The 27,791-nt window shown below is 38.0% G+C and overlaps 1 protein-coding gene across 1 annotated transcript in view; it reads right to left on the bottom strand.

The window, feature by feature from the left end:
- Positions 1–21,634, bottom strand: part of LOC128661246 (uncharacterized) — a 121,714-nt gene extending 100,080 nt beyond the window's left edge. The window contains exons 1-2 of the mRNA XM_053715524.1: positions 19,885–21,634; positions 9,110–9,351 (exon numbers count right to left, since the gene is read on the bottom strand). Of these exons, the coding sequence (XP_053571499.1) occupies positions 9,110–9,351; positions 19,885–21,634 (1,992 nt within the window). The remainder of the gene's footprint in view (positions 1–9,109; positions 9,352–19,884) is intronic.
- Between the last annotated feature and the right edge of the window lie 6,157 nt (positions 21,635–27,791).

The following is a 27,791-nucleotide window of genomic DNA, read 5'->3' as shown; positions in this document are numbered from 1 at the left end:
GCACTGAAACTCTTTCTGCTTTATCTGACAGTGCAACCCTTACGGCATCAGATTTAGAGCGACTCTGCAGCAGGCATACTCCCTCTAGTATCCCCCCACAGCATGCAAAATGTCACCCCTGAAAAAATACAGAATCTGCTATAAAAAAGGAGTGAGAAAGTATTCTAGTTACCATTGCCCTGACTGTCCCTCTCTACCTCTGTATCACTAATTGCTTTAGAATATATCACACAGAGTTAAACTTTTAATTGAAAGCAATCTGTATGTGTTCCAAATTAGTTTTATTTTATTATTCTGTATTCCTAACTTCATAAATCCTCTAACCTTGTCCTGCCCCTTTATATACAAAACAACTAAAATACTCCTTTTAGAATATCCTGAGTTATCCACTTTTGCAAATGGTATGCCATGAGGGGGGTAATTTTCATTCCTGGGCTGCCATACTGTCTCAAAGGCAACATAGTTCCACAAAAAAATCAATGTGCCAAATTTTCATGTAAATGGACACACCCAATATTGGGCCGTGTAACTTTTGGAAACTCCATAAAACCTATGCATGGGGGTATTGTTTTACTCATGGGACATCACTGAACACAAATATGGGTGTTTTATATCAGTAAAACATAGAAGGATGATGATCCAAAAAGCAAAAGGGCAGTGAAAAACACAAATAAAAATATATGACCACTAAATTTGGCCAGGTGTTGTAACTAAGTGGCTACACAAAAAGACTGGACATACCCCTTTTGAAATACCCTTGGTTGTCTACTTTGAAAATGGTATGCCATGATGGGGGTAATTTTCATTCCAGGGCTGCCATACTGTCTCAAATGCAACATAGGTCCAGAAAATCAATGTGCCAAATTTCCATTTAAATGGGCTGGCCCCATATTTGGCCCTGCAACTTCCTGAAACCCCATAAAACCTGTACGTCGGGGGTATCTTTGTACTCATAGGACATGGGTGAACACAAAATTTTTATGGCAGTAAAACACCTAATTATTATTATCAGGTATTTGTAGAGTGCCAATAGATTCTGCAGCGCTATAAACATAGTCGGTATACAGGATAACGTTTATAGGGATCGAATAGGTAGAGGGCCCTGCCAAGAGTTGCACTGTTGTAGTCGGCTCTTGTGAAGGGATCTGCAAACAGCTGGGCTCATAGGCTTACATTCTAAGGGGTTCAAGGGGAAAGCAATGGAGTTAGGAAAGGTTAGTTATGCATCCCTGAATAGTAGAGTCTTTAGGGAGCGCTTGAAGCTATTAAAACTAGGGGAGAGTCTTGTGGAGTGAGGCAGGGAGTTCCATAAGATGGGGGCCAGTCTCAAGAAGTCCTGTAAACGGGAATGTGAGGAAGTAACAAGAGATGAGGATAGTAGGAGATTGTGAGCAGAGCGAAGGGGACGGGAGGGAGGGTATCTGGAAACAAGGTCTGAAATTTAGGGGGGAACAGTGCAGTTGAGGGCTTTGATTGTCAGAGTAAGGATTTTGTGTTTAATCCTGGAGGCAAGAGGAAGCCAGTGAAGGGATTGGCAGAGAGGTGCAGCAGATGAAGACCAACATGTAAGGAAGATGAGTCTGGCAGAGGCATTCATTATGGATTGTAAAGGAGCTAGGTGGCAGCTAGGTAGACCAGAGAGGATGGAGTTGCAGTAGTCAAGGCAGGAAAGGATGAGAGAGTAGATTAAAATCTTAGTTGTGTCTTGTGAAAGGAAATGTCTAATTTTAGAGATCTTTTAAAGTTGGAAGCGGCAGGCTTTAGCCAAGGACTGGATGTGAGGAGTGAAGGAAAGGTCTGAGTCAAGTGTGACCCCAAGACATCGGGCATGTGGGGTAGAGGTAATGATGGAATTATCAACAGTTCTAGAAAATTGGGGGGTGGAGATTTTAGAAGAAGGGGGAAAAATAAGGAGTTCAGTTTTGGAGAGGTTTAGCTTAAGGTAGTGAGAGGACATCCAAGATGAGATATGAGAAAGACAGTTTGTGATGCGGGTTAGTAAGGAAGGAGGTAGGTCTGGTGCAGAGAGGTAGATTTGGGTGTCATTGGCCTACAAATGGTATTGAAACCCGTGGGACTTTATTAAGGAACCTAATGATGACGTGTAGATTGAAAAGAGAAGGGGACCGAGGACAGAGCCTTGAGGTACCCCAACATAAAGTGGTGATGGGGCAGAGGATGCTCTGTAGAAGGCTACACTAAAGGTAGGGTTAGATAAATAGGAATAGAACCACAACAGAGATGTGTCACAAATGCTGAAGGATTGGAGGGTTTGGAGCAAAAGAGGGTGGTCAACATTGTCAAAGGCTGCAGATAGATCAAGGAGGATAAGCAGAGAGAAGTGGCCTTGGGATTTTGCTGTAACTAGGTCATTGGTAACCTTGACAATGGCTGTCTCTGTGGAATGATGGGGAAGAAAACCAGATTGCAGTGGGTCAAGAAGAGAGTTTAGTGCAAGGAAATGGGATAGACTTGCATACAGGTGTACTAGCTTTTCGAGGAGCTTTGAGGCAAGAGGGAGTAGGGAAATAATGATACAATGATGAATGATACAATGATGAACACTACATTTGGCCAGATGTTGTGAATAAGTGGCTGCAAAAAAGACTAAACATAGCCTTTTTTTAAAATACTCTGTGATGATGGAGTAATTTTCATTCATGGTTTGCCATAATTATTATTATTTTTTTTTTTTCAAATTCTTTTTTATTTGGGTTCACATGGTTAAACAACAATTATGTATAGCCTTTCCAGCTGAATGCTACATACGCAAGTTAGATAATTGCATACATATAAAGATAACAATGTTAGAAAGTCTTTAAGAGTGCACACATTTCCAGGATGGGGGCAACTTTTGTTGATGGTCCAGGATGCAAGAGTCCATGCAAACTACCAAATACCAACTTACATTTTCACTTTTTCCAACTATACAGCAACATTAACAAACAACTAACAAACTACTATACTTTCCAAATATAGAGTCTAGGTGCGAATATTACACTATCAGGGTTGAACCCGTGTACACAAGAAAAAGAAAAAAAGGTGGGAAAGGGGGGGACTCTCTCCACTCCTCCAATTCCATATCCAAAAACATAATGTGGCCATAGCATTCACTTATTCCTTAATGCAAGAGATGTTAGCCCTCAATAAGTATCTCCTCCCATCTGGTGGCCTGTACTAGACAACTCTGTTCAAAGTCGAGAGTACTCCAATCTCCCCTAAGGGATGCCTCCAAGAACAGTTCATAATGTGAAAATGGTTGTAATATGTGATGTGGTAATGCAAGGGGGGGAAATCTGAATAAAGCACCGCCATTTATTCAAGAATTACCTCAATCTGTGCCTTGTGTCCAACTTGGTGTCAAGCTGTTCTACAAAAAGTTGCCTGAGTAACCGGTGTTTAAACTGAGATAGGGAGGGAGGATGGTTGGTGATACAGAGGGCCAGAATACATTGACAGGCCAGAATGATGCATAGGGTAAGCAGGACCTGTATTGTGCCAATCTGTCCCTCCCACCCAAATAGGTATATTGCCTTTAAGTCTAGGGTTACATTCATTTCCAATGCAATCTTGATCCAGTATTGTAACTGGCACCAGAAGCATCTGATGCATGGGCTGTCAAAAAAGTAATGACTAATTGTGGGTTTGGGCAGAGAACACTTAATACATCTGTTAGGATACTTGAGATTCCAATATGCCATGCGTGCCGGGGTGAAATAGTCTGCATTTCTTTGAGGGGAATCACCAAGCTAGCCCTTTTGGTCAAAATCAAGCTATTTTTAATGTCGTCAGCAGTAATGTCAACTATTCCCTCACCTCTCATACGAGTCACAATGTCATCTACAGTGTTGTCCGCTGCACGCCTGAGCATTCCCTGATAAATCGGAGACAATGAGAATCGACCCATCTTAAAGGCTGTGTGAATAATAGCGAAAGGGGAGAGATCCCAAAAACCAGGGTCCTGGGCAATAAGGGTGTTTACGTAGTGTCTACACTGTAGGTATACATAAAAATGCATGTTAGGCAAGCCAAACTCACGCCTTAAATCCTGAAAAGTTCTGACCATCTGTGACAACGGGTCCAGGAGAGCGCCAACAGAATCAATGCTCACTGTCTACCACATCTGGAATGGGGCTGACTCGCTCCCGACTGGAAAGTCCTTATTTACCGTCAAGGGGATGAATCTGGAGGAGGGAAGCCTCCTGCCCAAATGCCCAAGAACCAACCACCAGGCTTTCAGTGTATCTTTGTACATTATGTTGTGCTTTATTTCTGATGGAAGGTCTCGGAGTGGAATGTAAGGGAGATATGCTAGGGAATGTGGTGCCAGCATGGTCCCCTCCAGAGAGGGATCAGTAAAGTGTGCTGAGCGGAGATGCCAGTCTAGGGTCAGCCGTATCAACGCTGCCCAGTTGTACCACCTCAGGTATGGAAGAGCCAAGCCTCCATTGAGATAGGGTTGGTGTAGTTTTCTTTCCCTTCCAAATAAATAGTTGAATTGCTTTATTAGTCATTGTTAAGTCCCCTTTAGTGATAAGAAAGGCATAATCAACAGAGGATACAACAATCTAGGCAAAATTAACATTTTTACAAGGTTAATTCGACCAGATAAACCGAGGGGGAGTCTGGTCAAGACTTTTAGCTGAGACTGCAGCTGACCACATTGCTTTGTAATGTTAAGGTCATAGATTTTGTGTGGATTGCGATGAAGCTCAATCCCCAGGTCAGAGTGTCAGGCTGCACAGTAAAAGGGTATAGGGATTTGTCAGATTAGTGGTCGGTTAGCCATAAGATTTCAGATTTGCTCATGTTAACTTTGTATAAAATGTCTATGATCCTAGGGACGTGCAAGGCGGGGTCAGTGATGAAGAGGAGCATTCAATAGCATTCCCAGATATGTCTGTTTCAATTTAAGAGCAAGTGGCTCCAGAGCCAGATCAAAAAGCAGTGGGGGCAACGGGCATCCCTGATGGGTACCTCTCTGAAGAGAGATAAACGGGGTGTACACTGAACTTGGAAGAAAAAACAGTACTAGCCTACTAACTGTTCGCACTTCTCACAAGTGCGGACTATAAGTTAAAAGTATGGGCCATTGGATAGTTAGTGGCGTCTTAGGCTGACTGAGGTTGGAACAGGTGTTCGTGTCTGTGGTGTAAAAAAATATATATTTGTATACTTTTTAGCACCTGGTGGTAACCTTTGCTAATTATATGGAAGTTTGCTCTAATAGCGCATAAAGGAAGACAGAGATAATCTTTGACTCTCTATAAGGAAGTACACACAATTCGCCAAAATTAAATGCAAATACAGATACGGTGAAAATGAAAATAATTTAATAAAACTATATCAGATAAATCTAAAACTTAAAATATATACACAACCAAATATTGACAATAAGTTGACACCGGTGTCTCAATTAAAAACATACATAAAACTTGACTGTTTAAACTTGAAGTTTAAACAGTATTTACTGTCTAACACTCTCTGCTTTGCAGATAATCAAGTGGAATAAAATCATAAATCCAATAATAAGTGGCTTGTTGTAGCTAACGTTGGCAGAGTGTAGCCAGATGATAGAAACAATATTATGTCAAGCTGTCTTTGTGTGATTCAATAAAGTCACAAGTATTAATTGATGATAAGATACTATTGAAGAATAAACACTTGGCACCACTGGATATTAACAGGGAATATAACTATAGATACTGATAATTACAGATAATTAAAAGGAGGAGAATATTTTGTACTTTCCTCCTAAAGTAATAAGTTAAGTATCACTATACGGTGCTGTGTACTAGTTTAACATTGAAACACAAAAGGGGATCGAAATCTCCAAGAATTGTACACATGGATAACACTCTAAATTCCCAGATGAGTGGAATACTCGACTAAGTTACAAGATGGCGATTGTGTGGGATAAAGGAAAACATAACTTTTATTGGACTTTAAAAATAATGGAAAAAACAATACAATTTAAAAACCCATGAATATGTCAACTTAATTCTAAGTAGCAATAGACTTCAAATAACCGGATTAGTTGACCACTCTGAATTAGGACATTATAGTATGAGTTGATATAAATGAGGAAAAAAGGAAAGCTGAGTCTTGTAGTAGATCAACAAGGTTTATTAGGAGCAGGCTTCATACAGACACAAGGTAAGCTCCTATCTTATGCGTTTCGCGCATGGACACATGCGCTTCATCAGAGATATCAGTCTCTGCTGGTCAGGGTCCTTATAAGGGTGTGGATGGCCAATCAGGGTGAATATGGTGTTAACCATTTAGGTGAGTGTAACCTTTCATAGATTGGTTCATTAATAACATCACACACACTTGTCATAGTGGTCCAGAGCAGCAGAGTACATTCTAGAACAGATGACATATTTAACACTTGTTTGTATACATAACACTTGTTTACAGATAATTTTCCAATAGTTTTTGTATTTTAGCTGTTGTAATACTTTGAATGTGACTCAAAAAATGGGAGTATTGGCTCAGTGCATTTGAGTAAATTATGGATAATTATGTATATATTTGTAGGTGGTAGGTTTTCTTTTGCACTAGAGCAATAGAGCAATTAGGTAAAAACATAGTTAAATTGATCTACATTTGCTAGAGTGAACCAAAATGGTCACTTGCAAAGGAAAAACCATATGTGGCCCACCATAAAACAACAGCAATATGCAGTACATAATTATTCATTAAAATGATTAATAACATTCTGAAAGGATGTAAAGCATTGTATGAACTCCAGAATATCCTCTTCTGTATACGACCCCTACCTAATGTGAGACTATTTAGTATATGTCACATTATTTATTAGAGAGTTATGTGAAAGACAGTGTGGTTGTGATTGCAAAAGAATATTTTTATAAGGAAGAAACACTCAAAGTCTAACACTAAAGGGGGAAATGTTGGAATATGTTAACTAATATGCCAACAGCAAGATAGAAATGACAATGGTAGATAAGAAATATAATCAACGGATTGATTATGTTAAAAACATTTTCTTATTAGATAGTAAAGGGAAAAAAAAATATTTTAAATTTTTTGGGAGGGATGGATCTAACATGGATAATTTGAGCAAACCCCGGTGGGAGGTGGGGGGGGAGAAAAAGATATGGAAGCATATTTATGTATATACTTAATGTGTTGTATATACTTAGTTATACTGGTTATGTATGTATTGTTTGTTTTTATTTTTATTTGTTTTGTTTTTTTGGGGGTGGTGTATGGAAGCAAGTTGGATGTGTAAATTGGATATACCTTGCTTACTCTATATGTAGGTTGACATCATATCTTTTATTCATGCCTTGTGGTACTCTAGTTTGTAGCATGAATATCCAATATACTTCTCTTTTGGATAACGTTTTGTTCCTATGTCCCGCTAGTGGGTTATTTGTTATTTGTTCTATGGCTTTAAATGTAAAATGGATGAGTTTGTGTTCATGTGTGTGGAAATGTTTGGCCACTGGTGTCCTAGGAAATTCCTCTTCTATTGATAAGAGATGTTCTCTTATACGGCCCTTCAATGGACGTGTCGTGATACCTATATATTGCTGTTGGCAATATGTACATGTAATTATATATATTATGTGAGTGGACGTACAGTCCATTCTAGTAGTTATTGAATATGATTTGTGAGTTTCTGAGGAACTGAACGTAAGACATTTATCAGTATATTTGCAGCTTTTACATGGTACATGGCCACATCTATAGTTGCCTTTAGTGGGGGTTAGCCAACTGGTTATTGGTGAGATTTTGTTATGAAACTTGTGTGTGATCTTGTCACGTATAGTTGGTGCTTTTTTGGCTACAAATCTTATATGTTTCTGTAATTTGTTTCTCAAAGTGATGTCACTGTTGAGAACTGGTAAGTATTTCTTAATGATCTTTGTAATAGTGTAAAATTGATTGCTATATTTGGTTACAAAACAAATATCTTCTTTGAATGTGAAGTTTCTTTTGTTATTACTAGTGATTGTTCTTTTTGCTGCTTTATTGTTAAGTAATGTTGTCCTATCCTTGCTACTTGAGATTTAGTTTTGAGAAGGATACTTTTTTTTATAGCCTCTAGCTATGAGTCTATTAGTAAGTTCATCTGCTTGTTTAATGTACAATTGGAGAGAACTGCAGTTTCTCCACAGTCTCAGGTATTGGCCCTTGGGAATTCCTTTTTGCATATGTGGAGCATGACAAGAGTCTGCTCTAAGTATAGTGTTTCTTGATAGAGGTTTTCTAAAAGTACTAGTTATTATTTTTCCTTCACTATTGTGTTCTAGTGTAAGGTCTAGAAAATTAATGATATTATCATTATTTTGGTGCGTGAATGTCAGGTTTAATGTGTTATTGTTAAAGAAATTGATGATCTCCTGAATGGTGAGTTCAGTATTTTTCTTATAGATAAGAATGAGATCATCTATAAATCTACCATATACTACTACTTTGTCGTTGAGGGCCAGTCCACCCCCAAAGAGATAAAGATGTACCCCATATACAAATTTGCATATGAGGGGGCAAACTTGGCCCCCATGGCTGGGCCACATTTTTGGAGGTAGTACTGGTCCTCGAAGACAAAGTAGTTATGTGTAAGAAGGAATCTTGTGAGTTCTTCAAGAAATATGATAAATTCTTCTGGATAACTGGTGTGTCTCTTTAGCATATATGTTAAAGCTTTAAGGCCTTTCTCATGGGGAATACTAGAGTAAAGAGCTGATACATCAACAGATAACCAAGTGTAATCTTCCTGCCATGTGATTGATTGAATTTGTTGTATAAGATGTGTGGTATCACGTATGTATCCAGGTAGAGACTTGACTATGGGTTGTAGTATATTATCAAGCCAATTGCTTATCCTTTCACACAGTGAACCTCTGCTGGCTACGATGGGCCTGCCTGGTGTGTCAATAAGAGATTTGTGTATCTTCGGTACTATGCGAAAGGTAGGAATGATGGGATGTTCTACCAGGCAATGGTCTGCTGTTTCTTGACTTAAAAGCCCTTCTTCCACTGCAGAATCTAGTAATGTGTGGAGTTCTTGTTTATATTTATTAGTTGGATTGTAAGTCAATTTTTGGTATGTCTCTCTATCATTCAGTTGTCTATATACTTCTCTTTTGTAGTCTTCTGTGTTGAGGATTACTACCGCACCCCCTTTATCCGCCGGGGTGACCACTATATCCTTATTATTGCTAAGTGTCTTTAGTGCTTGTTGTTCACTAATAGATAAATTGTGTTTACTCGTGGGGTTGGTAGCTGTACTTGGTGCAGACTCTAAGGTGGAGTGCAAACTAGTGAGTTCTAACTCTACAAGATTTTGAAACATTTCAATTGCTTCACTTCTACTGTGCACTGGATAGAAATGCGATTTAGTGTGAAATTAAGTTTTGGGTTTGGGAATGGAGTCATAAGTTCTGGCTTCTCTGAGTGTTATAGCTTGCAGTGAAATTAGTGTTTTCAGATTACATAGATCTATGAATTGTAAACCTATGGAGTGTTCCTCTTTGTGTGCAGTGTTTTCTACCAATGAACTATTCTCTTGTTCATCAGTTGTGTATGTTATTTGTGAAAAATGCTTGTATAAAGTTATTTTTCTAACCAAAGCATTGACATCCAGTATAGTGGAAAACAGGTCAAAGTGGGTAGAGTATGAGTTGGTCTAATCAAAATCAGGTTTTTAAATAAACAATTATGAGACCAGGTGGTGTCCTTTATTTATATAAACAATAATTTGAGTGGAATAGATTCAGGCACTCATGATAGGCAACGTAGTAGAGGATAAAATTATCATAGTATCTCAAAAAAATAATAGTTGTAGGTTTAGTGAATACGGGTAATATGATGTAATCTATCACTAATAATATGTAAAGATGATTATGGTATATTGTGGTATACCTTGTACTGGTTAGATTGTATCACAGTCAGAATTGATACTATTTATTCCTGAGCAGAGGTCAGAGGAAGATATTTGTTACATATATTTGTAGCGAGTAAATAGTTAATCAATTATAAGTATCAATTCTAGAAAACAACCCATCCTACCAAAAAATGGTAGGTATCATATAGGATAGTTACCCAAGGATTAAATATTTTGGTAATGATAATAATTTACTTAAACAACTGAATTGTTTATAGTATATATTAATCCTTGGAATATTGATGATCATATATTGCTACAAAACTCTATCGGCTAGATTTGGAGTTTTGTCGGTAACGACCCGAAAATCTAACGCCGGCTTTTTTCTGGCCGCACCATAAAAATAACTCAGGTATTGAGAGTCCATATAATGTCAGCGTTAGGCTCCAAAAAAGGAGCGTAGAGCATTTTTAACGCAGCTTCAACTCTCAATACCAGAGTTGCTTACGCAAGCGGCCGGCCTCCAAAACGTGCTCGTGCACAATTCCCCCATAGGAAACAATGGGGCTGTTTGAGCTGAAAAAAAACCTAACACCTGCAAAAAAGCCGCGTTCAGCTCCTAACGCAGCCCCATTGTTTGCTATGGGGAAACACTTCTACGTCTGCACTTAACACCCTAACATGTACCCCGAGTCTAAACAACCCTAACCTTACACTTATTAACCCCTAATCTGCCGCCCACGCTATCGCTGACACCTGCATTTTATTTTTAACCCCCTAATCTTCCGCTCCGTAAACCGCCGCTACTTACATTATCCTTATGTACCCCTAATCTGCTGCCCCTAACACCGCCGACCCCTATATTATATTTATTAACCCCTAACCTGCCCCCCACAACGTCGCAGCCAGCTACCTACAATAATTAACCCCTAATCTGCCGAGCGGACCTGAGCGCTACTATAATAAAGTTATTAACCCCTAATCCGCCTCACTAACCCTATAATAAATAGTATTAACCCCTAATCTGCCCTCCCTAACATCGCCGACACCTAACTTCAATTATTAACCCCTAATCTGCCGACCGGAGCTCACCGCTATTCTAATAAATGGATTAACCCCTAAAGCTAAGTCTAACCCTAACACTAACACCCCCCTAACTTAAATATAATTTTATTCTTACGAAATAAATTAACTCTTATTAAATAAATTATTCCTATTTAAAGCTAAATAATTACCTGTAAAATAAATCCTAATATAGCTACAATATAAATTATAATTACATTGTAGCTATTTTAGGATTAATATTTATTTTACAGGCAACTTTGCAATTATTTTAACCAGGTACAATAGCTATTAAATAGTTAAGAACTATTTAATAGTTACCTAGTTAAAATAATTACAAAATTACCTGTAAAATAAATCCTAACCTAAGTTACAATTAAACGTAACACTATACTATCATTAAATTAATTAAATAAAATACCTACAATTACCTACAATTAAACCTAACACTACACTATCAATACATTAATTAAATACAATATCTACAAATAACTACAATTAAATAAACTAACTAAAGTACAAAAAATAAAAAAGAACTAAGTTACAAAAAATAAAAAAATATCTACAAACATAAGAAAAATATTACAACAATTTTAAACTAATTACACCTACTCTAAGCTCCCTAATAAAACAACAAAGCCCCCCAAAATAAAAAATGCCCTACCCTATTCTAAATTACTAAAGTTCAAAGCTCTTTTACCTTACCAGCCCTGAACAGGGCCCTTTGCGGGGCATGCCCCAAGAAGTTCAGCTCTTTTGCCTGTAAAAAAAAACATACAATACCCCCCCCCCAACATTACAACCCACCACCCACATACCCCTAATCTAACCCAAACCCCCCTTAAATAAACCTAACACTAAGCCCCTGAAGATCATCCTACCTTGTCTTCACCTCACCAGGTATCACCGATCCGCCCTGGCTCCAAAATCTTCATCCAACCCAAGCGGGGGTTGGCGATCCATCATCCGGTGGCTGAAGAGGTCCAGAAGAGGCTCCAAAGTCTTCCTCCTATCCGGCAAGAAGAGGACATCCGGACCGGCAAACATCTTCATCCAAGCGGCATCTTCTATCTTCTTCCATCCGGCGCGGAGCGGGTCCATCTTGAAGCAGCCGACGCGGATCCATCCTCTTCTTCCGGCAACTCCCGACGAATGAAGGTTCCTTTAAGGGACGTCATCCAAGATGGCGTCCCTTGAATTCCGATTGGCTGATAGGATTCTATCAGCCAATCGGAATTAAGGTAGGAATATTCTGATTGGCTGATGGAATCAGCCAATCAGAATCAAGTTCAATCCGATTGGCTGATCCAATCAGCCAATCAGATTGATCTCGCATTCTATTGGCTGATCGGAACAGCCAATAGAATGCGAGCTCAATCTGATTGGCTGATTGGATCAGCCAATCGGATTGAACTTGATTCTGATTGGCTGATTCCATCAGCCAATCAGAATATTCCTACCTTAATTCCGATTGGCTGATAGAATCCTATCAGCCAATCGGAATTCGAGGGACGCCATCTTGGATGACGTCCCTTAAAGGAACCGTCATTCTGCAGTTGGACGTCGCCGGAAGAAGATGGGTCCGCGGTGGAGGTCTTCAGGATGGAGCCGGTCGTCATCGGATGAAGATAGAAGATGCCGCTTGGATCAAGATGGTTGCCGGTCCGGATCGCCTCTTCTTCCCGGATAGGATGAAGACTTTGGAGCCTCTTCTGAACCTCTTCAGCCACCGGATGATGGATCGCCAACCCCCGCTTGGGTTGGATGAAGATTTTGGAGCCAGGACGGATCGGTGATACCTGGTGAGGTGAAGACAAGGTAGGAAGATCTTCAGGGGCTTAGTGTTAGGTTTATTTAAGGGGGGTTTGGGTTAGATTAGGGGTATGTGGGTGGTGGGTTGTAATGTTGGGGGGGGGTATTGTATGTTTTTTTTTACAGGCAAAAGAGCTGAACTTCTTGGGGCATGCCCCGCAAAGGGCCCTGTTCAGGGCTGGTAAGGTAAAAGAGCTTTGAACTTTAGTAATTTAGAATAGGGTAGGGCATTTTTTATTTTGGGGGGCTTTGTTGTTTTATTAGGGGGCTTAGAGTAGGTGTAATTAGTTTAAAATTGTTGTAATATTTTTCTTATGTTTGTAGATATTTTTTTATTTTTTGTAACTTAGTTCTTTTTTATTTTTTGTACTTTAGTTAGTTTATTTAATTGTAGCTATTTGTAGGTATTGTATTTAATTAATGTATTGATAGTGTAGTGTTAGGTTTAATTGTAGGTAATTGTAGGTATTTTATTTAATGAATTTAATGATAGTATAGTGTTAGGTTTAATTGTAACTTAGGTTAGGAATTATTTTAAAGGTAATTTTGTAATTATTTTAACTAGGTAACTATTAAATAGTTCTTAACTATTTAATAGCTATTGTACCTGGTTAAAATAATTGCAAAGTTGCCTGTAAAATAAATATTAATCCTAAAATAGCTACAATGTAATTATAATTTATATTGTAGCTATATTAGGATTTATTTTACAGGTAAGTATTTAGCTTTAAATAGGAATAATTTATTTAATAAGAGTTAATTTATTTCGTTAGAATAAAATTATATTTAAGTTAGGGGTGTTAGTGTTAGGGTTAGACTTAGCTTTAGGGGTTAATCCATTTATTAGAATAGCGGTGAGCTCCGGTCGGCAGATTAGGGGTTAATAATTGAAGTTAGGTGTCGGCGATGTTAGGGAGGGCAGATTAGGGGTTAATACTATTTATTATAGGGTTAGTGAGGCGGATTAGGGGTTAATAACTTTATTATAGTAGCGCTCAGGTCCGCTCGGCAGATTAGGGGTTAATAAGTGTAGGCAGGTGGAGGCGACGTTGAGGGGGGCAGATTAGGGGTTAATAAATATAATATAGGGGTCGGCAGTGTTAGGGGCAGCAGATTAGGGGTACATAAGTATAACGTAGGTGGCGGCGCTTTGCGGTCGGCAGATTAGGGGTTAATTATTGTAGGCAGGTGGCGGCGACGTTGTGGGGGGCAGATTAGGGGTTAATAAATATAATACAGGGGTCGGCGGTGTTAGGGGGAGCAGATTAGGGGTACATAAGGATAACATAGGTGGCGGTCGGCAGATTAGGGGTTAAAAAAATTTATTCAAGTGTCGGCGATGTGGGGGGACCTCGGTTTAGGGGTACATAGGTAGTTTATGGGTGTTAGTGTACTTTAGAGTACAGTAGTTAAGAGCTTTATAAACCGGCGTTAGTCCAGAAAGCTCTTAACTACTGACTTTTTTCCTGCGGCTGGAGTTTTGTCGTTAGATGTCTAACGCTCACTTCAGAAACGACTCTAAATACCGGAGTTAGAAAGATCCCATTGAAAAGATAGGATACGCAATTGACGTAAGGGGATCTGCGGTGTGGAAAAGTCGCGGCTGAAAAGTGAGCGTTAGACCCTATTTTGAGTGACTCCAAATACCGGCGGTAGCCTAAAACCAGCGTTAGGAGCCTCTAACGCTGGTTTTTACGGCTAACGCCAAACTCCAAATCTAGGTCCATGTTTGTACTAGCATCACAAGTACTTCTGATTTGCAGATAATTAAATCTCTCATACTACAGTACTCAGTTTAAAATAGAATATAACTGAGTACTGAAAGTAGTATGCCCTTAGGTGATGTTGTTTTTAATAAAATTAACTTAGTATTTATTTTATCCCCAGTGGAAGGTAAATAAGTTAAGGTTTAAACAACAAATTTTTCTAGCGTTTTAGTGCATTTTATTTTGTCCTTCCAATAATGTAAACCTTATAGTGTAATATGAAGATATTTGATAGTGTTATATAAAACGAACTTGTACTGTAGGTGGGCAATATATGTTGCCTCTATTAATAAAAAGGTGACCGTTTGTAGAAATGACCAACCTTTAGCCTTGAGGTTTAAAATGCCTAGATCTCGTGACTAGATGTATTTAAGCGGTACATGTGTATACCTCTCAGTCCAAGAACTGCGATTCTATGTAAATCAGGCTAATTAGGAACCTGGGTGGTAGCGTGTCGTGATATTGTTATCACTGTCTTATGCTGATGCCCGAATTGCCTCGGTATGGCTAAACCTAAAATGGTTTCTAAGTAATTTATGCTAATAAACCAACGTGATGTTATACAGTTAACTGTCATATAAATGGTAATCCTCTACTCAAGCCTAGAATGCTCTATTTATCCGGTTAGCACCACAATGTGCTAGTACACATATGAGAGTCTCCTGTCTATTGCTCTGAGAGATTAGGCAACGAAACAACTTAGCTGGTGCTAAATTACTAAATTACATCTAAACCTCAATTGTGACTCTATTGTAGTACACCAGACTAGGTTCAACGTGCAAAAAATAAGTTTTTTAAAGATTTAAAGTTATTCCTGATATTAAAATAACATTTAACTATAAGGAGCCCATTATCTCCCAACCTCCCCTGACATGTTTCGCCGAGGAACTCGGCTTTCTCAAAGGGTTTAAAGAGGTTAAAGATTGGCGGGTATTTAATCCCACAAGCTCCGCCTCTTTGGAAGTGTGTCATGCCTTTTCAGTCAATCGAAATGGAGGTGTGTTTATTTGATTTGTAAACGTCAAAGTTAACAATAGATGATGATCACACTTGACTAAAATAGTTTGTATTTTGTTCAGTCATTGTTAGATGTAAATGAGAAATAAATTTGCGGTATTGCTATTTACACAATGTGGTTAGTAACTAATGACACGTAGTACGGTGAATGTTAAATCCTTTACATTGTGTCTGATGTTCTGATCTGAGCTTATATAGAAAACCACTATTGAGCATTTATGCCTGTATCCAGATGCTGAATATATCACGCTTGTGCTGAATAGCTGAATATCAAGCATGGCTTTCTAACATATTGATCAAAACCTCGTTAATATAACTGGGTGTCTGTACCTAAAGTACATAACTTTAAAAAAGACTTATAATGTGGATGTGTCTTAGTAAATAAAAGCAGAGAACTAATGTTGCTTACAATTCATCTGTTGAAGGACGGGACAAGGTGTTAAGGAGTAGTAAATTTTACTATAAAAAAGTAGTAAAACACAGAGCAAAATGGAATTCTTATGGTGGATGGTTAACCGGAACATACAATATTAACAAATTGGAGTTGTTTGTAGAATATGAGGATCATGAGTGATCTGGTTGATTATGTATGTGAGTTTACTTACTGCAGTGATAAGAGTGAATTGAGTGAGATGTGACATATACAGCAATATAGGACAAACGATGCTAAACCTAATACAAATTAATATAAAAATAATACAACCTCAAGCTTTGTGAAAAATCTACAAAATCATTAAATAGTGACAATTGATAATGAAAATTGGGATTTATCTTTTTAAGTGCATTTATTTATAAAAAAAAATAATAAATAGAATGTGACCCAATTGGTATTTAATTTGGGTATTTTATAATAAATATTTTATAATAAATACCTGGATTTAGTTAGTATTACAAAGTGAATGGGGAGTACAATAAATGTGAGTTGAGATAAGGATGGGATGTGAAGTGATACAAATGTGAGGTATGTGATCACAAAAATATAAATATTAAATAAAATGATATTTAACTCAAATGTAAGTATAATGAATATACCATATAAATAATTAATGGAACATGGATAAAATCTGATTATTTCTTATAATGGGGCTAGTGTCCTTTAAACCACTCTAATATACCAGTGGTATCCAATTTCGTGTTAGTCTTAAAGAAATATACCATTCCTTAAGTTTGTGTATATTTATTATATATAAATAAATATTTTATTCAGATTGGAGAATACTGTATATATTTTTTATAAATATGTGAAATAATTATTATGTTCATTTAGTCCCGCTGGTTGGACTGAATTCATTAAAAAGATCCATCTGCTTTCATGTTGTAGGAGATTTTTGGATAAATCACCTCCTCTTATTCCCAAATTTATTTTTTGGATCCCTGCACAGGTAAGTGTCGCGCTTTTACCATGGTGGTACTTTAAAAAGTGGTAAGCAATGGAAGTTATATTTTTCTTATCTTGCAGATCTTTAGCCACATTTTTTTATATTTCGAAGATGTTCTTGTAAGCGAGTCCGTAGTTTACGTGTCGTCATTCCAATATATATTTTCGGACATCCGCATTTAATCATATATATGACTCCTGATGAGTTGCAAGTGATGTTTTGATATCATGGGATTTCCTAAATCTATCCTGTATTTTGAATGTTTTGACCATATGTTTGCAACTGCTACATGTACCACATGGGTTTGAGCCACGTACACTTTTTGTGTTGTTCTTTTTTCGCTTTTCTTGAAAGTGACTCAGGCTAACCAGATCTTTTAAATTCTTACTTCATCTGTAGCTCACATCCACTTTGTTGCCAAGAAATTGATTTAATATGATATCAGATTGCAAGATTCTCCAGTGTTTGTTGATTACATCAATGATTTGTTTGCTATTGAGATTGAATGTCATGATGAGTCTGATTTTGTCATCAGGTTTTTTACTTTTGGGTTTTAATAATTCCCTTCTTGTAGTTGTACGGGCTCGTTTTTTGGCTTTCCTAATTGAGGTTTTGCTATACCCACGCTTTTGTAATCTTTCTTCCAGTTCTTGTGCTCTTTTATTAAATAAAGTGTCTTCTGAGCAATTACGTTTGGTTCTCAAAAATTCCCCAATCGGAAGGGATTTAATGGTACTTGGTGCGTGGGCACTGGTACTAAAAAGTACTGTATTTGTTGCTGTTGATTTTCTGTATAGGTCTGTTCCAAGCTGGCCATCGGATTTCTTGAAAATTAGCAAATCAAGAAATGGCACTTCCTTTTGGCTTGTATGATATGTCAATTTTATGTTAAGCTCATTGTTGTTCAGTTCTTTAAAAAATTCATCCAGCTTATTTTTGGTGCCTTTCCAGATAAATATGATGTCATCTATATATCTCAGCCAACACGGGATGAATTGTGTGTATTCATCATTTATTGTCAGAAAATACAGTAGTTTTACAAAAAATTGAAAAAATAGAGAGAGTAGAAAATATTGCTGTATATTTAATATTCGGTGCTACCCTTGAATAATAAATTTAAATGACAAAAAAGATAGACATGTATTGGGGCATTTGTAAATGTCCCAAAAAAGCAAGGGATAAAAAAGCACACGAAAAATTATTTAGAAAACATCCAATTTCTTTATTTAAATGTTCCACTTCACATTCAGTGTTTGATCAGTTTCTCCGGGCTACAGTAGTTAGAGGAAACTCTTACAATTTAAAATGTACAAACAAAACAAGGGCAATACATAAAGCTATCTGAAAATCTCAAACCCTATGCATACGTATGCAGACTAGAACAATTTAAAACTATAGGATAATATATGTGAAAAATCATACACAGATTGTCTAAATACAAGACACTACTAACTTATCCTAGATGTAAGACATATATATAGCATACTATATACAAAAATGAACAAGAGGCTTATCAGTCCATTTTCCACTGTTAGATGTAAGTAAGAAAGCCATATACTGATAATACATAGCATGTGTCGGTAGATAGGCGACCGCAACAGAATCTGCTGCACACTAGGTCAAAAAACCGATTCACAATTTGTATAATATAAAGACAGTACTTATCTTCCAGAGTAAAGTTGCGATGGTGCTTTTTTACTTTCTTTTGCCGGTCCGTAATTTCTCGGCGTGTGACGTAATCCCCAGTGGGGGTGGTTAGATCGTCACTGCAGCTCCAATTGGTTCCTAGTAGTTGAAACTGTATCCATTGGTCCAGGAAAAAACCAAGAGAGAGTAGACCAACCGCAACTCTGTAACTCCTTGTCAGGGCATTTACGGTCGATATCAGGCTTTCATATTGACAAGTGAGAATACTTAGGAAATGAAGCACCTGTTTGTTATCGGCTGTCCTCAGACTCCAAGAGTCGATTCCTAAAGTCACAGATACAGCATCCAAGCGCTATCGTTTCAGCGCATATGCACAGCTCCCAGGCTTGATCTGGTCATTAGGATCTTTATCAAGGACTGCAGTATAGGCTTATTATAATGCTGGGTTGAGATTTCCGCTTTCATGTGTCACCACAAACAAACCTCAGACAGTATTTAGCTTATCTTAAGGTGTAATACACATAGTGCCAACGCACGTTTCACCCCCCTCCAGAGCATGTGTCCCAGGGGTTCATCAGGGCATACTGAATCCATACCGGACATCCTCTTTATAGAGCATACCTGATTACTCACAGGTGATTCTCATACACAGTCTCACCCATATTTTATTTGGAGGTCTGTGTCCTGTGAATAACCAGGAGCCCTCAAAGGGATATTTACATACATATAGATTGTCACATTTGTTTTAAATACTATCTTCAAGTTGTGCAAAGAAAAAATATATTCATTATTGAGCAAACACTTTAAAGTATTACCCTTATTCCTAGGTAACATCATAGCTCAATTTGCACATAGAGATTACTCCAAAAACCAAATGGCACACATCCTGTCAGATTTATATTGCTCTCTTATAGAAAGCTTATGTATTCTAATTTGTCGTTCAGACCTACTGGTAATCTTGTCCCCAGCTTATAGATCCATTTGGTCTCTTTCTGTAAAAGGACTTTGTCGTTGTTACCACCTCGTCCATTAGTGATCCCTTTATCAATAATTATGAATTTTAATGAATCTGCGTTGCAGTTGTGCATATCACAGAAGTGTCTAGCAACGTTTGTGTCTCTGGAATAGAGGATGTCATCTCTATGTTCTTGTACCCGATCCTTTACCATCCTTTTAGTTTTTCCAACGTAAAAGACCGGGCACGAACATCGTAAGAGGTAGACCACCCCCTCAGACTTGCAATTAAAAAAGAATCTTATGTCAAAGACTCTATTTTCTTGCACTGAGAATTGTTTAGTGCTATCCATGTGGGCACAGTATACACAGTGCCCACATGGATAGCTACCTTTTATTCCCTTATCTTTTCGTAACCAGTCAGCATCAGAGGGTCCTCTGACAAACTGACTTTTTACCAGCTTATCTCGTAGGCTCTGTGCCTTTCTGGCTGCCATCTGTGGTATATCTCCTATAGCTTGTCTCACTTTCTCATCCAAGGTGAGAATGTGCCAATTTCTTTTCATAGCCAATCTGATATTGTTCCATTGATCATTATACATAGAGATAAATCTAATCTGATTCCCCTTAGTTTTTATCCTTTCTCCATACAGTAGATCATCCCTCGACATTTTTCGAGCCTTCCAAAGGGATTTCTTTAGACATTTATTTGAATATCCCCTTTGAAGGAATCTCTCCTTCATTTGCTGGGCATGGATATCAAATTTTGAGAGTGAAGAGCAATTTCTTCTTAAACGAAGGAACTGCCCATATGGTATTCCTCTTTTTAAATGATTGGGGTGGCTACTGTTAGCATGAAGAATACTGTTAGTGGCATTCTTCTTTCGATAATTCTCAGTCACTATTTTCAGACCTTCTTTTTTCAGGGTAATGTCTAGGAAATTCAATTCCCTTTCACTTGTTTCTGATGTGAGGAAGATGTTCCTGTCATTATGGTTTAAGATGGAAACAAATGTATTAAATTCCTCTACTGTTCCATCCCATAAGACTAGAACATCGTCCACATATCTTACCCACATCAGCACTTTATTATCAAAAGTGTCGACATGTTGTTCAAAAATATCAGATTCCCATGACCCCAGATGGAGACATGCATAAGTGGGGGCACATACTGCCCCCATTGCAGTTCCGCGTATCTGGCGGAACACCTGCCCATCAAAAGAAAAAACATTATTTTTTAAAATGAACTCCAAAAGCACCATCATAAATTCTGTATGTTCCAAGTATCTTGGACCCCTTGTTTCAAGGAATCTTTTGATTGCTAGTAGGCCCACATTGTGGGGAATGGAAGAGTAAAGGCTCTCCACATCTAGGGAAGCTAGAATGGTTTTTTCTCCCACTACTACACCATCCAGTTTTTTTAACAAATCTGTTGTATCCTTGACGTATGATGGTAAAGTTAGAAGGAAGGGGCGCAGATGTTTATCTACATACTCCCCAATTTTTTCTGTTATACTGCCGATCCCCGAGACAATCGGTCTCCCCGGGGGGCATTGCATGTTTTTATGCAATTTCGGCAGTATATAGAAAACTGGCATGACAGGAAATTTAGGGTACATAAATTTGAACTCATTTTGACTAATTATCCCCTTACTTCTAGCATCATTAAGTATCTTAAACAAGGAATTCTGAGTATGTGTAAGTGGGTTACTGCTTATTTTTTCATATTGGTTCTTGTCATGAAGTTGGCGCTTAACTTCATTAACATACAACTGTTCATCAAGAATAACCAGATTCCCCCCCTTATCGGCGGGCTTCATCACCAGACCTCTAGCCAACATCAGTTCTTTTAAAGCCTTCCTCTCTCTAGGCTCCAAGTTGTCACTCTCCTGTCGTGGAGTTAGATTTTCAATTTCTTTCTCCATTTTTTTGACAAAAAGGTTGACCGCTGGGACCAAAGATAGAGAAGGCATATATTCTGACTTAGGTTTGAATGCATATTTTGGGTCTGTTGGGCTTATACTGGGTGGATTTTCTATTGTGAGTTCTAGCTCATTTTCTGCCAGGAGTGATTCTAAGTCACTGAGGGCTATTTGATCTCTTGGGTCTAAATCACTGGTATTATCTGATTTTGATTTCATAATTACTGATAACACAATTTTTCTTGCAAAAAGATGGAGGTCTTTTATAACCTCAAACCTATCTAATTTTGCAGTAGGACAAAACGACAGGCCTTTTTTAAGGAGTTCAATATGAGCCAGGTTCAGGGGAAATGAGGAGAGGTTCACTATTTGGAGTTCTTCCTCTCTAGGGTTTCCTAATAGCCCCTGCGTGCCCCCCTCCCTCTGTATCTCCCCCTGCTCTGGACATATTGTTCTCCTCTCCCCCTTATCTGCCTTGTAGGGTATCTCTTTTCTTTTATCACTGTCCCATATGGATCCTTTCCTTTTTCCCCTTCTATTCTTTCTCCTCCTTCTCTTTGATCCATACCTAATTGGTTTTTTGAAGTCCCTGCTTCAGAATCTGAAGCGTCAGTCCCTGAATCATATGTGCTTTTCTGTGATTTATACACATAAACTCTACCATTCTTGTAATCCTCCTGGTCTCGTCTGAGTTTTCTACACTTCCTAGACTTAATGTCAATTTTTAATTTGGATATATTCGTGCTGGTTTCCCCATTTAACTTTTCAAAATTTGGGTTGTTCTCAAATGAATTTACTTTAATTAGAGCTTTGTCAGCTTCATCCTTGACCTTTATAAGTCTCTTATTATTTCTTTTTATCATCATTTCCATTAGATCCAAGGAGGTTGATGAGAGTTTATCATTCCATTCCTCCACAAAGGAATCCCCCTCCTCATCCTCCCTAGTGTTCGCCCCTGGATCTAACGAAAGTCTGAGTCCTCTAGGGACTATTTTTTTATCAATATAGTTGGCTAGACTGGCATTTTCTGCCTTAATTTTAAGTTGTCTATTTAAGAGATACCTATATCTTCTAAAGGCACTAAAAATAGTTACAGCTTCTTCGCTAGTCTCATCATTACCACTAATCATATCATTAGCTAAGGAATCTTTTAGATCTGCCTCCCACAGATCATCTGACAGGGTGTATGCCATTTTTCTACCGCAGCCAGGAAAAAAACGATCAAAAATGTGGGACTTATATAGGAGCTCCAATCGCTCCTACAGCAATCTACTGCGATCTCTAAGAAAAGGATAAGAGAATCCTCTAAGTTATATCCTCACAAAGTTATACAAAAAATTGAAAAAATAGAGAGAGTAGAAAATATTGCTGTATATTTAATATTCGGTGCTACCCTTGAATAATAAATTTAAATGACAAAAAAGATAGACATGTATTGGGGCATTTGTAAATGTCCCAAAAAAGCAAGGGATAAAAAAGCACACGAAAAATTATTTAGAAAACATCCAATTTCTTTATTTAAATGTTCCACTTCACATTCAGTGTTTGATCAGTTTCTCCGGGCTACAGTAGTTAGAGGAAACTCTTACAATTTAAAATGTACAAACAAAACAAGGGCAATACATAAAGCTATCTGAAAATCTCAAACCCTATGCATACGTATGCAGACTAGAACAATTTAAAACTATAGGATAATATATGTGAAAAATCATACACAGATTGTCTAAATACAAGACACTACTAACTTATCCTAGATGTAAGACATATATATAGCATACTATATACAAAAATGAACAAGAGGCTTATCAGTCCATTTTCCACTGTTAGATGTAAGTAAGAAAGCCATATACTGATAATACATAGCATGTGTCGGTAGATAGGCGACCGCAACAGAATCTGCTGCACACTAGGTCAAAAAACCGATTCACAATTTGTATAATATAAAGACAGTACTTATCTTCCAGAGTAAAGTTGCGATGGTGCTTTTTTACTTTCTTTTGCCGGTCCGTAATTTCTCGGCGTGTGACGTAATCCCCAGTGGGGGTGGTTAGATCGTCACTGCAGCTCCAATTGGTTCCTAGTAGTTGAAACTGTATCCATTGGTCCAGGAAAAAACCAAGAGAGAGTAGACCAACCGCAACTCTGTAACTCCTTGTCAGGGCATTTACGGTCGATATCAGGCTTTCATATTGACAAGTGAGAATACTTAGGAAATGAAGCACCTGTTTGTTATCGGCTGTCCTCAGACTCCAAGAGTCGATTCCTAAAGTCACAGATACAGCATCCAAGCGCTATCGTTTCAGCGCATATGCACAGCTCCCAGGCTTGATCTGGTCATTAGGATCTTTATCAAGGACTGCAGTATAGGCTTATTATAATGCTGGGTTGAGATTTCCGCTTTCATGTGTCACCACAAACAAACCTCAGACAGTATTTAGCTTATCTTAAGGTGTAATACACATAGTGCCAACGCACGTTTCACCCCCCTCCAGAGCATGTGTCCCAGGGGTTCATCAGGGCATACTGAATCCATACCGGACATCCTCTTTATAGAGCATACCTGATTACTCACAGGTGATTCTCATACACAGTCTCACCCATATTTTATTTGGAGGTCTGTGTCCTGTGAATAACCAGGAGCCCTCAAAGGGATATTTACATACATATAGATTGTCACATTTGTTTTAAATACTATCTTCAAGTTGTGCAAAGAAAAAATATATTCATTATTGAGCAAACACTTTAAAGTATTACCCTTATTCCTAGGCAACATCATAGCTCAATTTGCACATAGAGATTACTCCAAAAACCAAATGGCACACATCCTGTCAGATTTATATTGCTCTCTTATAGAAAGGTTTTTTGACCTAGTGTGCAGCAGATTCTGTTGCGGTCGCCTATCTACCGACACATGCTATGTATTATCAGTATATGGCTTTCTTACTTACATCTAACAGTGGAAAATGGACTGATAAGCCTCTTGTTCATTTTTGTATATAGTATGCTATATATATGTCTTACATCTAGGATAAGTTAGTAGTGTCTTGTATTTAGACAATCTGTGTATGATTTTTCACATATATTATCCTATAGTTTTAAATTGTTCTAGTCTGCATACGTATGCATAGGGTTTGAGATTTTCAGATAGCTTTATGTATTGCCCTTGTTTTGTTTGTACATTTTAAATTGTAAGAGTTTCCTCTAACTACTGTAGCCCGGAGAAACTGATCAAACACTGAATGTGAAGTGGAACATTTAAATAAAGAAATTGGATGTTTTCTAAATAATTTTTCGTGTGCTTTTTTATCCCTTGCTTTTTTGGGACATTTACAAATGCCCCAATACATGTCTATCTTTTTTGTCATTTAAATTTATTATTCAAGGGTAGCACCGAATATTAAATATACAGCAATATTTTCTACTCTCTCTATTTTTTCAATTTTTTGTATAACTTTGTGAGGATATAACTTAGAGGATTCTCTTATCCTTTTCTTAGAGATCGCAGTAGATTGCTGTAGGAGCGATTGGAGCTCCTATATAAGTCCCACATTTTTGATCGTTTTTTTCCTGGCTGCGGTAGAAAAATGGCATACACCCTGTCAGATGATCTGTGGGAGGCAGATCTAAAAGATTCCTTAGCTAATGATATGATTAGTGGTAATGATGAGACTAGCGAAGAAGCTGTAACTATTTTTAGTGCCTTTAGAAGATATAGGTATCTCTTAAATAGACAACTTAAAATTAAGGCAGAAAATGCCAGTCTAGCCAACTATATTGATAAAAAAATAGTCCCTAGAGGACTCAGACTTTCGTTAGATCCAGGGGCGAACACTAGGGAGGATGAGGAGGGGGATTCCTTTGTGGAGGAATGGAATGATAAACTCTCATCAACCTCCTTGGATCTAATGGAAATGATGATAAAAAGAAATAATAAGAGACTTATAAAGGTCAAGGATGAAGCTGACAAAGCTCTAATTAAAGTAAATTCATTTGAGAACAACCCAAATTTTGAAAAGTTAAATGGGGAAACCAGCACGAATATATCCAAATTAAAAATTGACATTAAGTCTAGGAAGTGTAGAAAACTCAGACGAGACCAGGAGGATTACAAGAATGGTAGAGTTTATGTGTATAAATCACAGAAAAGCACATATGATTCAGGGACTGACGCTTCAGATTCTGAAGCAGGGACTTCAAAAAACCAATTAGGTATGGATCAAAGAGAAGGAGGAGAAAGAATAGAAGGGGAAAAAGGAAAGGATCCATATGGGACAGTGATAAAAGAAAAGAGATACCCTACAAGGCAGATAAGGGGGAGAGGAGAACAATATGTCCAGAGCAGGGGGAGATACAGAGGGAGGGGGGCACGCAGGGGCTATTAGGAAACCCTAGAGAGGAAGAACTCCAAATAGTGAACCTCTCCTCATTTCCCCTGAACCTGGCTCATATTGAACTCCTTAAAAAAGGCCTGTCGTTTTGTCCTACTGCAAAATTAGATAGGTTTGAGGTTATAAAAGACCTCCATCTTTTTGCAAGAAAAATTGTGTTATCAGTAATTATGAAATCAAAATCAGATAATACCAGTGATTTAGACCCAAGAGATCAAATAGCCCTCAGTGACTTAGAATCACTCCTGGCAGAAAATGAGCTAGAACTCACAATAGAAAATCCACCCAGTATAAGCCCAACAGACCCAAAATATGCATTCAAACCTAAGTCAGAATATATGCCTTCTCTATCTTTGGTCCCAGCGGTCAACCTTTTTGTCAAAAAAATGGAGAAAGAAATTGAAAATCTAACTCCACGACAGGAGAGTGACAACTTGGAGCCTAGAGAGAGGAAGGCTTTAAAAGAACTGATGTTGGCTAGAGGTCTGGTGATGAAGCCCGCCGATAAGGGGGGGAATCTGGTTATTCTTGATGAACAGTTGTATGTTAATGAAGTTAAGCGCCAACTTCATGACAAGAACCAATATGAAAAAATAAGCAGTAACCCACTTACACATACTCAGAATTCCTTGTTTAAGATACTTAATGATGCTAGAAGTAAGGGGATAATTAGTCAAAATGAGTTCAAATTTATGTACCCTAAATTTCCTGTCATGCCAGTTTTCTATATACTGCCGAAATTGCATAAAAACATGCAATGCCCCCCGGGGAGACCGATTGTCTCGGGGATCGGCAGTATAACAGAAAAAATTGGGGAGTATGTAGATAAACATCTGCGCCCCTTCCTTCTAACTTTACCATCATACGTCAAGGATACAACAGATTTGTTAAAAAAACTGGATGGTGTAGTAGTGGGAGAAAAAACCATTCTAGCTTCCCTAGATGTGGAGAGCCTTTACTCTTCCATTCCCCACAATGTGGGCCTACTAGCAATCAAAAGATTCCTTGAAACAAGGGGTCCAAGATACTTGGAACATACAGAATTTATGATGGTGCTTTTGGAGTTCATTTTAAAAAATAATGTTTTTTCTTTTGATGGGCAGGTGTTCCGCCAGATACGCGGAACTGCAATGGGGGCAGTATGTGCCCCCACTTATGCATGTCTCCATCTGGGGTCATGGGAATCTGATATTTTTGAACAACATGTCGACACTTTTGATAATAAAGTGCTGATGTGGGTAAGATATGTGGACGATGTTCTAGTCTTATGGGATGGAACAGTAGAGGAATTTAATACATTTGTTTCCATCTTAAACCATAATGACAGGAACATCTTCCTCACATCAGAAACAAGTGAAAGGGAATTGAATTTCCTAGACATTACCCTGAAAAAAGAAGGTCTGAAAATAGTGACTGAGAATTATCGAAAGAAGAATGCCACTAACAGTATTCTTCATGCTAACAGTAGCCACCCCAATCATTTAAAAAGAGGAATACCATATGGGCAGTTCCTTCGTTTAAGAAGAAATTGCTCTTCACTCTCAAAATTTGATATCCATGCCCAGCAAATGAAGGAGAGATTCCTTCAAAGGGGATATTCAAATAAATGTCTAAAGAAATCCCTTTGGAAGGCTCGAAAAATGTCGAGGGATGATCTACTGTATGGAGAAAGGATAAAAACTAAGGGGAATCAGATTAGATTTATCTCTATGTATAATGATCAATGGAACAATATCAGATTGGCTATGAAAAGAAATTGGCACATTCTCACCTTGGATGAGAAAGTGAGACAAGCTATAGGAGATATACCACAGATGGCAGCCAGAAAGGCACAGAGCCTACGAGATAAGCTGGTAAAAAGTCAGTTTGTCAGAGGACCCTCTGATGCTGACTGGTTACGAAAAGATAAGGGAATAAAAGGTAGCTATCCATGTGGGCACTGTGTATACTGTGCCCACATGGATAGCACTAAACAATTCTCAGTGCAA

This window comes from Bombina bombina, chromosome 5, assembly GCF_027579735.1.
Source record: "Bombina bombina isolate aBomBom1 chromosome 5, aBomBom1.pri, whole genome shotgun sequence".
Taxonomy (NCBI): domain Eukaryota; kingdom Metazoa; phylum Chordata; class Amphibia; order Anura; family Bombinatoridae; genus Bombina; species Bombina bombina.
The sequence above is the reverse complement of the archived record's forward strand: the minus strand, read 5'-3'. Positions and strand labels throughout refer to the sequence as shown.